A 17,384-nucleotide genomic window follows, 5' to 3' on the forward strand; every position below is an offset into this window, starting at 1 on the left:
ATGACCAACTAACTCCTGACTTTGAATTTTATACATAGATAGATATTTTAAAAAAACTGAGCTATGGTCACTTTAAAAAACCAGATAGTGATGAGCAGAGTGGGCTGCAAGAATTTCGCCAACACAACTCCCTTTGATAAGACACTTGAAGCAACATCACAACTCATAGAAATTAAGACACCACCAGTGATGGTGCAAGACATTTAGCGAAGCTTGACCTGTGAATCATGACATCGTTTCGCTGCCCCACACGGTAAATACGGTCACAGGCTTGATCCTCCAGGGCTGGATTCCTGAAATATAAGGAAACTGCTCTAGCATTCGGCTATTTATGATTGTAGTTGAATTCTGCTGAAAGCTAGAAATTTTAGTCCACACATTAAGTTGAGTGAATAGTATTGGCAAGTTTAAGGCTGCAGAGGTCTCCTAGAGGTTAAAATTAGGTGGGTGGTGGGGTGGTGGTCAGGCCTGTGAGCCAAATCTAGCCCTCCTGGGATCTCAATCCAGCCCTCTGGGGTTCCCCAAATGGCCACACACACCCTTTTCCCAACCACTAATTATTGGGGGGGATTCCTGGCTTTTGTGTATCCCCCCGCCCCAATTCTAAAAGTTCAAAATGGCTTTCCTCAGGCTTAGTTACTGGCAATGAGAGCTTTAATCTACAACATGTTCGCATTTATTTCTTTTTGCATTTTTGGCCCTGCCTCTTTGCTTTGGCTCCACCCACCCACCCTAAGAGCTTCTCCAAATATATTTCGTTTCCGCAGCTGAAAGAGGTTCCCCACCCCAGGTTTAAATCCTTCCCTGGCTTGGAATAAGCAGTGACAACAGCAGGGCCCTCTTGTTTCCTCAGGCATCATTTCATCTATCAATGCAAAGAGCTCATCTAGGAGTGGATTAGCCAGTTTAGGAAGAATATATGTTTACTGTCCTAGTCAGCCAGCAAACATATAGAAGATACTTTAAATTTCAAAATATATTTTAAATCACAAGGACTGAACCAAATATATAATTTGGACACATTAATTCATGATCTGATCCTTTAATCAACAAATCTGATTCTTGCAGCTGCAAACAACATAGAATGCCTCTGCTATTTATTTATTTCAGATGTGGAGGTAAAAGCTGCCATATCTTTACCAATGCATGTCAAGGAGGAAGAGATGGTTTCCTCCTACCAGATTAAGGCCAACGCCCCCAGCCAGGAGAGAGATCAACATCACCTGTGACAAGTGAGAGAAAGCAGTTATTACGCAAGACACAGATACACCATTTCTTCTAGGTATGGTTTAAGACGAAGCACCCACAATGAGATCCTAAGTCATTTCCCATGCTTATTTGTGGGGAACTTTGTAGTAGAACCACACCCTTTGAGAATAAGACACCCCTCTCTATAGGAGCATCAGATTTCACACATAGAGAACTCAAACCCTCTCCCAAAAAGCATTCAGCAAGACAGCTCCTTGACATCCCATTTAGAATGATCGGCCAGAAAAGGAGAACAGGGCTCTTGTGTCGTTAACATTTAAGACACTTCAACAGGCACAGTTTGGGGCTCTCTAACTATTATCCCCCTCTTCTGTAGTGCTATGTAATTATGAAGCTACAGACAGTTGAGTCTTTGCATTTAACGTACATTATCTTCAGTTCATCGATAGTACCTGTTGCCATGCCTACTGTTTGCACTCTTGTGAAGCTTCGCACATGCGCAACTGTGAAGGAGCAAGTTGGGGAAACCAAAACAGGAAGCCCCACAGCAGTGCCAGAGAGGTAGAATCTGCCCCCAAAGTACGCCCACCGTCCTAACCGCATTCACCCCACCAGTGACACACGATTGGAGAACTGCAGCAACGACACACCAAAGCGAAAATATGTGGCAAAAAGCCACCATGAAAATGCGCAGCTTTGGGAGGAAAACCACGACGTGGCTGCGAATTGATGGCTGTGCCATGTGTGCAAAGGTGTGGAAATTCGCATCCCCGACGGAATAAATATCCCATGTAGATATGCCCCTTGTCAAGTAGAGGCATTATTACTTCATCCAGCTATTAAAACTGCAGTCCTATGGGGCCCAACTTGGAAGTTAGGCCCCATTGAACTCAGTGAGATTTCTGTGTGAACATGCATAGCATTGAGCTGTCAAGGCACAGAACCCCTCCCTCCTTTGCATATCCATCAACCAGGGGAAATATTGATTTATGTGACCTATTTCAATGAGATGTGGATATACGGAGTTATTTTACATTATTTATGTATTTATTTTGCTGTTCATTAGCAGTCAAAGACCTGAAACTCTGTTTCCAGCTACTGATAAATCTGGTTGGCGACCAACTTTGGCTTCTGATATTTTCAAATGGCATTGCCTGCACAATTTTTAGGCCTTAGCTAGACCTAAGGTTTATCCTGGGATCGTCCTGGGGTCATCCCTGTTCATGTAAATGACACACAGGATATCCCGGGAGCAGGCAGGGACGACCCTGGGATGATCCCGGGATAAACCTTAAGTCTAGCTAAGGCCTCAGTCTTTTGAGCTATAGGTGCTAGAAAATTGGGGTTTTATTCTGTTCTGAAAAAAAGAGAAGATTCTCAGAATTCTGGGCCTAGCATTGCACACTTACTTGTAATCTATGAAGCCCTAACCATGATGAGTATCAACTATAGGACTTTCTCTTTTACTTGCAGTTCAGAGCACAGCTTCATCTTGCAAGTCTAACCCACTAAACTCACTGCATTAGACTCTAAAGTTGTTCAGATCCTTGAATTGCATGTGACCTTTGGAATGAGTCACTCCGGTATAAAACAAACCGTTCTCTCTCACACACAGAGGATATTAAAGGGCACACAGTGTGTAACATTTCAGTACAGACCTTGGCCATCGCGTCATTTTGAGCAGCACTTTACTTAGACCAGTATTACTTAAAAAAACAGAAATGTGGTAATTTGAACAATATCTGGATCAAACTCGAGAAAGAGAGATTTGGTCAGTCAGGGTTAGGCCAGTGGAGGCTGGTGGCTCCAATGTCAGTGAGGCAGTGAATCTGCTTCAGGTTTCAATCAGAACCAGTCAGAACTCTAAAGGAGCTATCCAAGGTGCAAAGCATGGCTGGCTCCTCCTCCCCACCCTCTTTCTTTTCCACTTCCATTTTAAAAACAACAACAACAAAGTTTATTATTGGCAGCTGGGATTGTTTCCAAGCAAAGTGAGGGCCTCCAGATGCTGCTGTTCTTAATTTCCCATGAACGCCTCTGGGCCACACATGGGGCTCAGAGACATTTTTAAGAAATAAAAATGGAGAGTGTCTGCAGACTGATGCTTTCATCTGCAGCCCGTCCATCCACCAAGAAAAACGGATGTCACTTCTGTCTGGTAAGCTACATCTCCAATGGCAGCCATTTTGTGGTGATGTCCAGGACAGTTTCTCAAATTGCCAAATGGGCCCAAAAAGGTTGCCTGGAGTAGACTGTCACTGCCAAGTCATTTAAGGTAGAAGATTACAAACCATAGTGAGTTGGATCAAGAAAAGTTTATCAAGTGAATTATAGACAGAATATTGGGCTAAAATGACAACTGGCGTACTCCTATCTGGCAATTAAGGATCTGGTCTAGTACTAGAAGTCACTGACAAGAAGCTAGCTACTGCACAGCTGCACTGAAAACTCTAGTCTCTTTCCGTACCTCAGGTCCTCTAGGATTACTGTTGAATTCCTCAACCACATCCATCCTCTGCTTAGGGTTTACAGAGCCATCCACTGTGGCGTATCTCAGGCCAAGCCTCTGAAGGTGTCCCGCCACGACCTTCAACATACTAGTCCACTGGGACACAATGACACTGGAAAGACAGGGCAGAGAGTACAAATCTCACCTCAACTGCAAACTCACTAGGCGGTTTTAGGGAAGTTACTGTTCTGGCAACCTCCACCCCCCTCCTCCACTCTATAGTATGCCGGGCTATTTTACAGGGCTGGTGTACGGATTATGGAGATGCATGTATACAGAATGCTTAAACACACTCAATGTGTACTATATAAGCTGTGAGTCTTCTAAAATGGCTAAAATACAATACATAAACATCTTAAGACAAATATCTTTCTGAATGTTAAGCAATCAGAGGGGGTTATTCATCTCCTTCCCCATTTATTTAAACAATGTACTGAGCCATTAGCCATGGGCAATATTCCTCTATCCTTAAGTACTCTAGAAATGAAGTTAGAAATGCCAGCCACAAGCTTTACTCTTCATATGGGATCTATCTTTTGAGTTGCTCTACAGATATCCCCATATTCCAATGTATTTGGAAGCCTCAGGTTGGAATTCCAAATTTTCAGGTACCACACCATGCTATGAAATCCCATTTTGAAAAATTGCTCCATTAGTATCTCAGTCTTCCTCCAAGGTATTAACACTACTCAGGTTCCTGAGTAGTCTCCTTCCCAGGTACTGACCTAGTCTTTTGCTTCAGGAGAGGAAACCGTAGGTTCCTCCCACCATTCTCTTCACTTTTGCATTGGATAGCATCCCAAACCCACAATACCCTCTGACAGTTGGTATGCCCCGACTCACCTTTTTTGGGAATTCCTTTGGATAGCCTTCAGCTCTTCCAAGAGATGCGATAGCTAGAAGTATGAAGGAGAGAAACAACACTTAAAACCCAATACCAAGCACATTCCCCGCCCCCTCTCCAGAAATAAGTCCCAGAACCAAAGAGTTGAATGGGGCTAATTTCCAAATAACTCTGCCTAAGATTGGAGCCTTATTTATTTAAAGCATTTTTACCCCACTCTTTTGTGGCTTACATAAGATCAACAACAAACTAGATAGTTCCCACCCTCAGGCTTACATCTAACAGATATGACAGAAAAGGAAAAAAAAATATGGGGACAGAAGAGGAAAACAAGCAAACTCAAGCACCAGTTCTTAATGTTACTTAATTGTTCTTATAATGATCACTGAGTGGAAACAATTCAAAGAGAGGAGAAGCCAAACAGAGATGGTCTTTCGGCAGAACCAATGGAGCGGGCCCTACTTCACCTCTACCCCTGTACTGCAGCCTGCCTTAGTAGCTCTCCTGTAATTATGAGAGAGAGTTTGAGGTCAACCTAATTTTAGTCATACAGTTTTTTGGAAGGGAAAAGTCTGACCTAATCTAAGACTGGCTTTCCCACCTTGCCATAAGAAGTAGCTATAATGTTGAAACAGATGGGCAATATACTGGATTTCACCTATATGCATGGATATAAAAGAGAAAGCAAACCCAAGGACTTGTGTCCTGGGCAATATGCATATAGCAACACTACCATCTCGCAACGTGATGCAAGACTATGTAGTAAAATAAAATACAGCATTTTGTTATTTGTACACTTTACTCCTTTAAGCAGACTGTTTTGTGGTAGCAATTGGGGGTGGGTGGGAATGGTAGTCCTGCCCTTTCAGTTAGATCTTTAGTGGGTCTGTAGTTGTATTTTGATGCAGACTACTAGTTTATTGCTGTCGTACAGTGCAATCCTGTGCAAGTCTGCTCAGCAGCAAGCCCCACTAAGTTCAATGGGACTTATTCCATGGATGCGTGTGTTTGACTGCACATTGTTAAAAGGGAAAAACAACATTTTGTAATAATGGGCCGGTTCTTATGTCATGGTGGCAAACTTAATTTAATTTAATTTGCAGGGACACACACTGCACACAAACTGCTTCCACTTCCTGTCAATAGCCTCTGATCAGCCCTTTGGAGGCTGTGAGTGTGACATGCAAACCTGGACCAATAGACTGTTATGAGGCTAAACAACTCAGGGGTTAATCCAATAACAAACCATGGGTTAACCACTGGGTTGTTTAGCCTATAAACAACCCAGTGGTCCAGGTTCACAAAACATGCTCACAACCTCCAATCCATCTGTTTGCAGAAAGTGGAAGTGGCTAGCACACAGCCTGCATTCCCCAGAAATCATGGGTTTGTTGCTGTGACTTTCAAACCAGTTCAATGAATTACAGTGTATTTGTAAAAAAGTAAGTTAAATTGGCTAAATGAATGAACCTGAATTGAGATTCTAAAAAATAAAAAGATAAAAAAGAGGAGAAATTAATCCACCCTTATCACCAGAGTTTTCTAGAAAGGGTTGCCAAAGCCTCCATACCTTGGTGCTCTGCCTGGTAGTTTCAAAGAGATCCACACTGAAACCAGTACCAAAGAGGTACACCATAGACTGAGGGTCACTGCTCTCTGGTTCAGACAAGGTCAAGGCACTGAGCTGTTCTTCCAGTGTGAGAGAGATGCCTTCGCTGTTCAGGTTAGCCTGGTCCAGAGCCTGCAATGAAAAGAATCAGTAGAGCCAGGGCCTGGCAACTTCTAAACCTGGACACAGAAGCAGCAGTCAATGATCGTACACGTCTGTCACATAGTTACCACTTTTAGTAGGGAAAGATGACAGCAGCACTGACGGAGCCTCAGCAACAGGGACAGGATGTGAATGGTCGTGGAGATGGGAGGAAGATCTTTGCCAGTCTTTTCCAAGGAGTTTGGTTGACCAAGTCTAAACTGCTGTGCTCCTACCCAGAGACAAAACTACATACATGTCAAGAGCAATAGCAGCAGGCTATTGATTGATGTAAGGAGAATAAAAAACAAGAACAGTTTTCTTCAAGCTGGTGCCCTCCAGATGTGTTGGACTACAACTCCCAACATCTGGAGGGCAAATCAGCTGTGGGCTTGAAAACATCTACATCAGATTCCTTTCAACACATTTCTATAGATACTGGAGGAAGGCAGATTGAATACTGACCTTTGTCAAATGGGTTCTCCCCAGCTTTCCCTGTATGCTGGGCCTCCTGCCGCTTAAGGTAGGATTGGAGTGTTGACCTGGTGGAAGACAAAGCACAATTAACAAACATCCAGACTGTTCCGCGTGCCGAGAAATGTAGACAGATGGGGACAGTTTCAGCATGAGGAGAGAAGCAAGCTGGGAAAGGGACAGTGTCTCAGTAGGACAAGTCAGTCCCACCAGAAAACCCTCCAAACCCTGACCAGAAGAGAGCTGCAGAGACTGAACCCAGTTTATCAAAGTGATTGTCTGCAAACACTAAAACAAACAGCAGATCACCAAGACAAGTCTGAAGAAACTAAACTTATAATGGTAGACATGCCAATTCACTCCCCACCCCTCAAAACCTCATCCATTATAATATCAGGGGACTGGAAGGATTTAGGCCATTGAGAAACCAGAAGGCATAGGAATTCAAGGAGATGGAAAAATATTGTACACCTAAGCTTGCAGAGGGATCTCACCAAGGTGGCAGCTTCTACCACAAAGAGAATTGAATTCTCAGTACATTTTGGGGGGATGGGGGGATGGGAGCAGAGCATGTTTGCATCAGAAAAGATACAGAAAGTGAAGAGGGGTCTTGTATCTCCCATCCTTTAAATGCTGTTCCATAGGGGGAACCTCTAGCTTAGGTTGAGTCAACCACCGAAATGAATTTATTCTTCAGGATTTCACAGACATCTCTCGTACCGTGATCTTGCAAACAGCACATCATACACTGACTGTTCACCTTCTGACAGTTTTAATGTGTGCAGTCGAGTGCGACGCTGAGGCAGTGGTACCTAGATAAAAGGAAGAACCAGATAGTGTTTTTCTAAAAAAGTGTGAAAGCACAATTGGCTACAATGCAGCTGTGCAAAACCAGCAGAAGCGTCACGTCCCCTACGAAAGGGCCAGGTGGCACATTTTGCTTTAGGCTCCCCTGACTATGAGCTCTAGGAAAGCTATGCAGATGGAGTATAAGCACCTTTTATGCTTCTTTGGATTTGTGACCTGAACTACTGGGACAATGCCTAGACCAGGGATGGGGAAATGTGTGACCCTCCAAATGGTTTTGGACTGCAATTCCCATCAGCCCTCACACTGCCTACAGTTGATGGAGTTGGAAGGTCACAGATTCCGTACCCCTGGCCTAGATTCAAGCTTCCCTAAAGCTCAGCATCACATGGACTTTTCAAACAGTCAAGACTCAACCTTAGTAAGTCCAAAGAGGAAACTTCTATCTGATACTTAAAATTAGGGCTGTGCACCCCCTCCCCAAACCGCTTCAGATCCCGCTCCGGACCTTCTAGATCGGGCCTGAACCGCTTCGGGTCGATCCGGACCTCAGCTAATCCGCTCCAGAACCGGAGCAAGATCCAGAGGTCCGGATCAATATTCGGCCCCCATTTTGCCCCCCCTTCCCCACTTACTTGCGGGGGCAGGTAAGTGGGGAAGGGGGGACAAAATGGGGGCCAAATAAGTCTCCCTCCCCCCCCACCTGGCTCCACCGTCTGCTGCCGTACAGACTGCGGCAGCGGCAGCCGCCGGTATCAGGTAAGCCCCCCTCCCCCTTACCTGCGTTCATAGCAGTCTAGGCGGCGGCTTCAACTGCGGCCCAGGCCGTGGCCTGCTTCTGGTCTGGGCTGCAGTTGAAGCTGCCACCCAGACCGCTACAGATGCAGGTAAGCCCCCCTCCCCCCTTACCTGGCTCCATCGCTGCACGGACTGCGGTGGCGGTGCCAGGTAAGCCCCCCTCCCCCCACTTACCTGGGTCCAGAGCTTCAGAATGGTCCAAATCGCTTCAGACCGTTCCAAACCGCTCCGAGCTGATCTGGACTTCCCCCAATCCGCTCCGGAACTGGGCTTCGGAGGTGCGGATCAGCTTGCTCCGCTTCGGATCCAGGAATCCGTAACGGAGCGGAGCACACCCCTACTTAAAATCCCCATGCCTAGAATGCCTCTCCCCCTCTAAGCAATCAATCAAATCAGTCATACGCACAGAGGATTAGATACCTCAGTTTAGAAGTAAACTACAAGTCAAAAGTGGCATCGCTCAGGTCCTGTGTCCAATGTCATGGCATTTTTTCGTTTTTTCTTACTTTCAGCTGCCCCTCCATTTTTCAGATTAAAACGATGAAGACTGGTGCACACATGCAGCAGAGTGAGATGGGGAGAGTAAACCATGCAAATTCAGATTGCACAGAGGGGATGGCATTTTAGATTGCCTTCCCATGTAGAAAGCTAAGTTCCTGCATGTTAAAACACACATGCTAGCGTATCAGGAAGAAAAGCTCTCTCTCAGGCCACTCCCTGCTCTATCAGAGCATGTAATTTATGTGACACAGGAGAGCATTAAAATCTGTGATTTTTTGACCTCCATCACGGTGCGATTCTTCCACCTCATTTGGCTGCAGAACTGGCCGTGAGTAAAAGGAGCAAAAGAGTTCTTTTTCCCACCCGGAGGAAATGAAAGAAAAGAAAGGCCAGTTGTTACCAGAGGCTTTCCAGACGAGTCCAGCTGGTCCTTAGTTCTTCGCAGTAAAAGGCTCCGGGTTAAAATGGCCAACCTCTCGCCTCCTTTTCTTGTGTTATTATCCACCTGAGTCTTCCACACCTTGAATTCATCGAAAGGAGAGCAGCGAAGGAATCTATGACGACAAAAGGCGGGGAAGAGGAAAGAAGTTGTGACAGGGAAAGCACCACCATTAAGGTTTCGGGGAATCAGGACCAATTATTTTTCATCTAAATCTAGGGTGACCCTATGGAAAGGAGGACAGAGCTCCTGAATCTTTAACAGTTGTACAGAAAAGGGGATTTCAGCAGCTGTCACTTGTATGCATGCAGCACCTGGTGAATTTCCCTCTTCACTCACAACAGTTTAAGCTGCAGGAGCCCTGCCCTCTTTTGTATCTGGTCACCCTATGTAAATCAGTTGGGCAAATCCGGACCCCTAATACATATGTGTGTGCGTGGGCCTATAAATACACACAGAGACATACATATATTAGGTATGCATCTTCTTCCCACAAATTCTGGTAGCAGACACACCAGGAAAACAGAAATTTGCCTTTCTGCCTGAGCGCTGAATTCTATTTTGGAGAAGAGGGAGGGAGGGAGAACATTCCAGGGGAGGGAGGCTCAAGGCAAACAGGATGGGGCCACTACGCTCAGCCCCAAAATACCAGCATGTTGTAGCTTAAAGCTCTTACTGCCTTAGGAGAGCCATTTTCCTTTAGGAGAGGGGTGGGTGGGTGGGGGAAACAACACAAAAGCCAGGAAACCACCCAATGATGGCTGGCTGGGGGGAAAGGGGCGTGGCCTTTCAGGAGACTCTGCAAGGCCAGACTGGGGTCTCCATCACACGTAATTTCCCCCCCTGCTTTGCCTCTGTGTTTTTTTTTACCCCCGATGCATAAGCATGTCAAGCTTACAGTCCCTTTCGCATGAATATGCTGCGCTTTCGCTTGTTTGCTCTTCCACTCCACACCGCCTCTTTTATTTCCCCTTCCCCCACTTTAACAAGACAGGTCCTGTCAGATGAGTACTTCAACCATACCGCCTTTCTGCCCAGCAAAAATTGAATGACACTTTAGTCTGGCTCTTTGGGAGCATCAAGGGAGTACAATCCTGTCTCTGCAGAGATTTGGGTGTTGTACGATTTTGAAAAATGCTTTCGAGCCTGGGATGCAAGGTTTGGGCTTTCTATTGAGGCTTGGAGCCAGCTGCTGGGAGAGATCGCTTTTCCCTGCCAGGACCTGATGCAATCCATTCTAGCCGACAGCAAGGCTCTCGTCACAGCACATGCCCCCAAGAAAGCAAAACACGCTTAGGGAAAATAATCCAGACTTTAGGCGTTCTAGGAAAAGACGGGGGAAGAGGTGGGGTGTCAGCAGGACAAGCACAGCGTCATGTGAGTACCGTGATGCAAATCCACACACCAGGCAAATCGCTGGTGTGATGGAGCTCTGGGATCCCCAGAGGGCTCAATTTGGCCTCCAGGTCTGAAGTTCTGTACCCCTGAGGAAGTAGGGTCCTCAAGTTTAAAGTCCTTTAAGGAAGATACTTACAAACCAGGTTTAACCGCCAAGACTTATGTATGCTGTTGCGAGTTCACAAGTGAGATCAGCTTACCTCAGCAGAGAATACATATCTAAGAGGTTGTTCTGAATGGGCGTGCCCGTGACAGCCCATCTGGCAGTAGCTTTCAGTTTACAAGCAGCTATTGAGGCCTGCACTTTGGGGTTTTTGATGTTGTGGGCCTCATCCAGTATAATTCGGGCCCAGTGTATCCACAGCAGGGGAGAGAAGGGAAGTGATTTATCCTGAGGAAGAAAGTAGATTTTGCATTTAAAGTCTTAAGAAAAGGGGTCTGAAGTACAGCACACATATTAAAATCAGCTATAAATTAGATTTATGAGGTCAGGGAGGGGGAAACACACACACCCCGACTAAGTTCTTACATTCTTGTTAAGGATTTGATACTTCAAACAAATAACAAATATTTTACATTCCAACTTTAGAGAGAATAAAATCCTGTGCCCAATTCTACCTAGCTCTGCAGTTACATGACTCAGGTACAGTGAATGGAATTGAAGGTTTATCAGATGTGAATTGCTAATTTACAGATCGTCCTGCTCCTGTTGGTTGGGGAAAGGGGTAAGATGCAAACAAATTCAGCATCTGGGAGTTCAAAAGGGAAGGGAAACAGGACGAAGCAAGAAGAACTGGCTGGTATAGTTAAGTGCAGAAGGCCCAATCCTGGTCCCTGGAATTCTCTCCCACCTGATTTATTTCTATGTTTTAGCAGGAAAAACCAATGAATCTTCAAGATCTCTTTCTGCTTTCAACTGAGAAACTAGGGATTTTCACTCAGTGGCATTTTCACATGTGTTCACTCATAAGTCCATTCTGTCCAGTTTCTACATTCATCTGCTGGGGGTCGGGTGGGGTTGGGGTCTTTTTAAAAAAAAAAACCACAAAAATGTGCATGTAACTATATACTTTAAAATGCCCTTCTAAATGTGGTCTCCCTCAACTGATCTGACACATCTTTTGAGCAGAGAACTGCGTCAGAACATTCGGACCAGTGCGCAATGGTAATGGATAGTTAAGTTCCAATCCACATACTAGTCCAGAAGGAGCAGAGGTAGGTCAGTTTGTACCGGAATTCACAAAGAGCAGATTCTTCATGCATCCTATGAGAAACACGAACATGCCTCTCTCATTCCGTTAAAATCCATAAAGTATAATAGGGAGAGGAAATTGCATCATCATCATCATCATTATTATTATTATTATTAAAAATTATGAACTGTCCTTCATCCATAAGGGATGAAATTAAAAACAAGCAAGCAAATAAATCCGATATGAAAATCATACAATTACAGATTACACTTTTATAGGCATCATATTTAAGTGTTATAAATACATGTAATTAATGAACAGATTTTTAAACTTCTTGCATTATATTATTATTATTATTATTATTATTATTATTATTATTATTATTATTATTATTAATATAGTGCTGTCAATGCACATGGCACTTGGACTACTTACAGTTACAATACAGTAGCTTTCCCCAATCTGGTATCTTCCAGGTATGTTGTACTTCAACTTCTAGAATCCCTCAGCATGCATGGCTTGGGGATGCTAGGAGTTGTAGTCCAACACACCTGGAAGGCACGAGGCTGGGAATGGATGCAATACAGTGTTATGGCTATCTTGAGGATTTTTGTTATTGTTGTTGTTTTCAAAGCTACAAGAGTCAAAATATGGCACAACCACATCCACTGAACAGATTGGGTTGTATGCAGAATCTGCCTTCTGTTGATGGAAGGATTTTTTGTGGCAGGAACCCTCTTGCCCTCTGCACGTGCCCCCCACCCCCATATCCAGCAAAATCACCTGACGGTCTGTGTAACATTTCTAGGAGGCTGTTAAGGGCTCCCATGGGAAGGCAGGGTTATTATTATTATTAATTATTACATTTATATCCCACCTTTTTTCCTCCAAGGAACCGAAGGCAGCATACATAATCCTCCTCCTCTCCATGTTATCCTCACAACAACAACCCTGTGAGGTAGGTTGGGCTGAGAGTCTGTGACTGGCCCAAAGTCACCCAGTGGGTTTCCATCACCGAGTGGGGACTAGAAACCAGATCTCTCGACTCCCAGTCCAATACCTTAGCCACTACACGACACCCGTTTCTGCTAGCCCTCCTGTACGCACCTAAATCTAGCTCCAACCATTGTTCACTGCAATTATAATGAAAATTCAATCAAAGGCAGCACAGCCTGATAATCTTCCTCCATGTATGTCTTTGTAGAAACTGACTCTGAGCCAAAGCTCTACACATACATACACACACTTGAACATATGGCTGCAAGAAAGGCAAAAGCTATTTTGGGCTGCATTAATAGAAGTATAGCTTCCAAATCACATGAGGTACTGGTTCCTCTCTATTCAGCCCTGGTTAGGCCTCATTTAGAGTATTGCGTCCAGTTCTGGGCACCACACTTCAAGAAGGAACCAGACAAGCTGGAGCGTGTTCAGAGGAGGGCAACCAGGATGATCAGGTGTCTGGAAACAAAGCCCTAGGAAGAGAGACTGAAACAACTGGGCATGTTTAGCCTGGAGAAGAGAAGATTGAGGGGAGACATGATAACTCTTCAAATACTTAAAAGGTTGTCACACAGAGGAGGGCCAGGATCTCTTCTCGATCCTCCCAGAGTGCAGGACACGGAATAACGGGCTCAAGTTACAGGAAGTCAGATTCTAGCTGGACATCAAGAAAAACTTCCTGACTGTTAGAGCAGTACGACAATGGAACCATTTACCTAGGGAGGTTGTGGGCTCTCCCACACTAGAGGCATTCAAGAGGCAGTTGGATAACCATCTGTCAAGTATGCTGTAAGGTAGATTCCTGCATTGAGCAGGGGGTTGGACTCGATGGCCTTTTAGGCCCCTTCCAACTCTACTATTCTATGATTCTACATACAAACACACTGTTATGCCTTTTGACTCAAACACAGCCTTTATTTCAACATATATCCTAAAACAAGTATACACTTTTCATTCACCTCTACTGTATAGTCTTTGGCTGCAACGTCTGCTTCTTCTTTTTGTGTGGGAATTTCCTTGGCTAGAATACTATATGTAGTGACAACCATGTCAAACCCAGCAAGGCTGCAAAGAAGAAAAGAGAAGGCTGGTGAGCCAAATGATCTCTCGAAACTACCGTTTTAGGCAGGACCTCCTAGCTTTGCACTTACGCAGTAGTACTCTTCATTCGGTTGGGTCCATGATACAGGCAGACTTTCAGTTTACCATTTCTTACATGTCTTTCAGCCTCCTTTTTCCAGTGATGGATCAGCGACGCAGGGCAGACAATCAGAGTGCCGTGGGAAAAGATAACACGGGAATCTTGAAATGCAAACATTAACAGGTGAATACAAGTGCGGGATTAGACTGTTGCGAAGAGCTTCACATGCCTTTGAAGGTGGCTTGGCAGCGGCCGCTAATGCAAAACGCCATGGCAAGGCTGCTTAGTGGAACAGCCTACAGGACACATATTACCCCACTTCTGAAGAAGTTGCACTGTCCACTTATCTGCTACAAATGAAGTTCAAGGTGCTTGTCAAGACATACAAAACCTTACACTGCTCAGGACCTGGATACCTGATGGAGAGTTTTCTCCCATATGCACCTGCTTGGATATGAAAATCTAGTGAGGAGGTCCTCTGGCTGGTGCTTCGCTTGCCAGGGATTTGATACGTGGCAAGCCGAGAGAGGGCGTTCTCAATACAGGCACACTGACTGTGGAATTACCTTCCTGCTCAAATACTTAAGAGACTTCTAAGCGTTCAGCACCAACTGAAGACCTGTTTATTCACCCAGGCTTTTGACTGAATCTGTATTGCTGCACTTTTAAAGTCGCTTTTTATTTGTGTCTGTGCTCTCCCCTTTTTCTCTTATTGTTTACTAATTGATTGTACGATTTTATTGTGTTTTATTGGCACTGTACACACTCTGAAATTCTTCTGTCATGAAAAACAGTTAATGACATAAATAAATATTTATTTATTATTATTGCACTTATATCCTGCCTTTTTTTCCACCAAGGAACCCAAGGCGGTGTACATCCTCCTCCTCTCCATTTTATCCTCACAACAACAACCCTGTGAGGTAGGTTGGGCTGAGAGTCTGTGACTGGCCCAAAGTGACCTAGTGGGTTTCCATGACCGAGTGGGGACTAGAACCCTGATCTCCCAATTCCAGTCCAACACTTTAGCCACTACACTACACTGGCTCTGGTGTTAAGTGGCATCTGCAACAAAATTTAGCAGCATAGATGACTTCTGTTCAGGGTTCCAGCCACTCCCTTCCATTCCCCCCTCCCATTTTCACTCCCCCAAAGTCTACCAGCATTCTATGCCCACTGAGCATGCCCAGTTCTCATTATGCTGTTTTGGGGTTCCCCCAACCCCCTTTAGATTTCTCCCAAAGGTTTCTCTTATTGTTTTGGTACCTCTGCAAATCTTGGGGTGCTCCCAAACTTCCAGATACCCCCTTTTGTATGCAGGGATGGTGCCATTTTGGCAACTTAAGAACCAGCCCTCAAGTTTGCTGTTAGTATTATATAATATATGAGAGGACGTTTCACAGTATCGCCACAGTTAAAAAAAAAAAGATGACAATACTGCAAACAGCTACCTCAGACACCATATTTCCTTTCTACACAACCAGTATAAGAGAATTCAGTTTTACTAGGCTGCACAAAGAAGTCGTCAGACAGTGGCAGTAAAGTTGCCAGTAGCTTGTTATTTCTCTACCTTGCCTTGACATCCACAGCTCTAGTTTCTTCTCTTTCCCCTTCTCTTTCTGTAAAGTCTTTTGGGTCAAGACAAGAGCAATCATAGTTAAAGTTTTCCCTAAGCCCATATCGTCCGCTGGAAAGAAAAAAAAACAGCATAAAAGAAAACAGAAATCAGGGCATGGACAGATTGTAGACATTCACTTTCCAAATGGATTTTGTCTCACACTTCAAAGTGTGCAAATTCTTAAAAGAATTTGGTGAGTATGACCCTGTGATGCTCCACCCTTCGGCACAGAAGGAATGTGGATTTGTCAGGCCTTTTTAGCCAAGCCGTAGTCCTCTGGGGATCTCGTTCATGGTTGGGCAACTGGTGGCCCTCCAAATGTTTGGCCTACAACTCTCATCAGCCCATGTTAACATAAGCAGTGGTGAGGGATCATGGGAGTTGTAGTAGAGCATATGCTTTGCAATCAGAAGGTCCTAGTATTGACCTTTGGTCCGTCCACCCCCGTATTGTCGACGCTGACAGGCTCCAGGGTTTCTGGCATGCGTTTCTCCAGCCCTACCTGGAGATGCCAGGGATTGAACCTGGGACCTTCTGCATGCTAAGCACATGCTCTACCACTGAGCTATGGCCTCTTCCAGGATTGCACTGCAGGTGTCCACTGATCCTCAGTAACAACCTTCTCTTATTCCAAAAGAGTTGCTTGCAATCCTTCCAAGAACTAGAGGGCTGAACCCAAGACTCCTTTTCAAGGATCAGATGGATATATATTTTCCCACTCTTGGGTGGGAATAAGAGACCACACTGTAAATTACTCACCCACCCTATGACACAAACTCTAAACACAAAGCTATTTTCATTACTGTTGCTTAAACAAAGAAAAGCACATGTTCCAGAACCATACATTAGCTAAAAGTTCCTTACCCAGAATTCCTCCATGTGGTTCCTGATTCTCCCTCCATATGAGCCATGCAAGCGCCTGTTTCTGATGCAGCAGCAGGGAGACCTGAGAAAGTCAACCACAAGGTGTGGAATTAATTTTAGTATATGTATCAGTCTGGAGTCCAATGACACAACATCTGCAGGGTAACCAAAACATGCATACATGCATCCTTCTGATAATTAATTGCTATTGGCAGCAAACGGCACTCACACTTTGGTCCCAATAAAGCTTACAGTTTGGCTTAGCAGAAGTCATTTCATTTATTTACAAAAACAATTGCATTTATTATTGCATGAATTTGTTTATAAAACACGTGTTAGATAAAATATATCCAGGCAATGTATAGAAATAAAACCATAAAAATAAATACACAATATAACTAAAACATAATCAAACCCATTAAAAACAGAGAAAACAAATAGAAATGACAGACAACACAAATAAAACACTGAGGTGAACAAGGGCGTGATCCTAAGCATGTTGAGACAGAAAAAAGTCCTACATTTCCCAGGATGCTGGAAGTTGTAGGACTTCTTTCTGTCTAAAAATGCATAGAATTGTACCCTAAAAGTCTTTAACATGTGTCTGAGCTGCATCAACGTTGGTGTATGTGTTATTTCTGAGTGCCACCACAGAAAAGGCCCTCTTCTTGTTTGCTGCCAGATGGACATCTGTAGAATGTGACACAACCAGGAGAGCTTTATTCCACTTTTCTTTGAACCACTCACATGGGGCTCCTACAGTCTCCCATCCAGGCACTGAACAAATTCACAACCACTTCACTTCAGCAGTGTTACAGCACTGGGTGCTCCCAGACCATT

At 44.5% G+C, this 17,384-nt stretch overlaps 1 protein-coding gene and 1 non-coding gene across 2 annotated transcripts in view; both read right to left on the bottom strand.

Moving 5' to 3' along the window:
* TTF2 (transcription termination factor 2) overlaps positions 1–17,384 on the bottom strand; it is a 29,757-nt gene that overhangs the window by 1,329 nt on the left and 11,044 nt on the right. The window contains exons 9-22 of the mRNA XM_063126903.1: positions 16,545–16,626; positions 15,633–15,749; positions 14,073–14,223; positions 13,881–13,986; positions 10,930–11,120; positions 9,293–9,446; positions 7,507–7,598; positions 6,778–6,854; positions 6,402–6,544; positions 6,133–6,303; positions 4,562–4,614; positions 3,677–3,830; positions 1,141–1,223; positions 219–293 (exon numbers count right to left, since the gene is read on the bottom strand). Of these exons, the coding sequence (XP_062982973.1) occupies positions 219–293; positions 1,141–1,223; positions 3,677–3,830; positions 4,562–4,614; positions 6,133–6,303; positions 6,402–6,544; positions 6,778–6,854; positions 7,507–7,598; positions 9,293–9,446; positions 10,930–11,120; positions 13,881–13,986; positions 14,073–14,223; positions 15,633–15,749; positions 16,545–16,626 (1,649 nt within the window). The remainder of the gene's footprint in view (positions 1–218; positions 294–1,140; positions 1,224–3,676; positions 3,831–4,561; positions 4,615–6,132; positions 6,304–6,401; positions 6,545–6,777; positions 6,855–7,506; positions 7,599–9,292; positions 9,447–10,929; positions 11,121–13,880; positions 13,987–14,072; positions 14,224–15,632; positions 15,750–16,544; positions 16,627–17,384) is intronic.
* Positions 16,184–16,253, bottom strand: TRNAA-AGC (transfer RNA alanine (anticodon AGC)). The gene has a single exon. It is a non-coding gene; the product is annotated as a tRNA-Ala (tRNA).

The sequence above is a fragment of the Elgaria multicarinata genome, chromosome 5 (assembly GCF_023053635.1).
Source record: "Elgaria multicarinata webbii isolate HBS135686 ecotype San Diego chromosome 5, rElgMul1.1.pri, whole genome shotgun sequence".
NCBI classification, from domain to species: domain Eukaryota; kingdom Metazoa; phylum Chordata; class Lepidosauria; order Squamata; family Anguidae; genus Elgaria; species Elgaria multicarinata.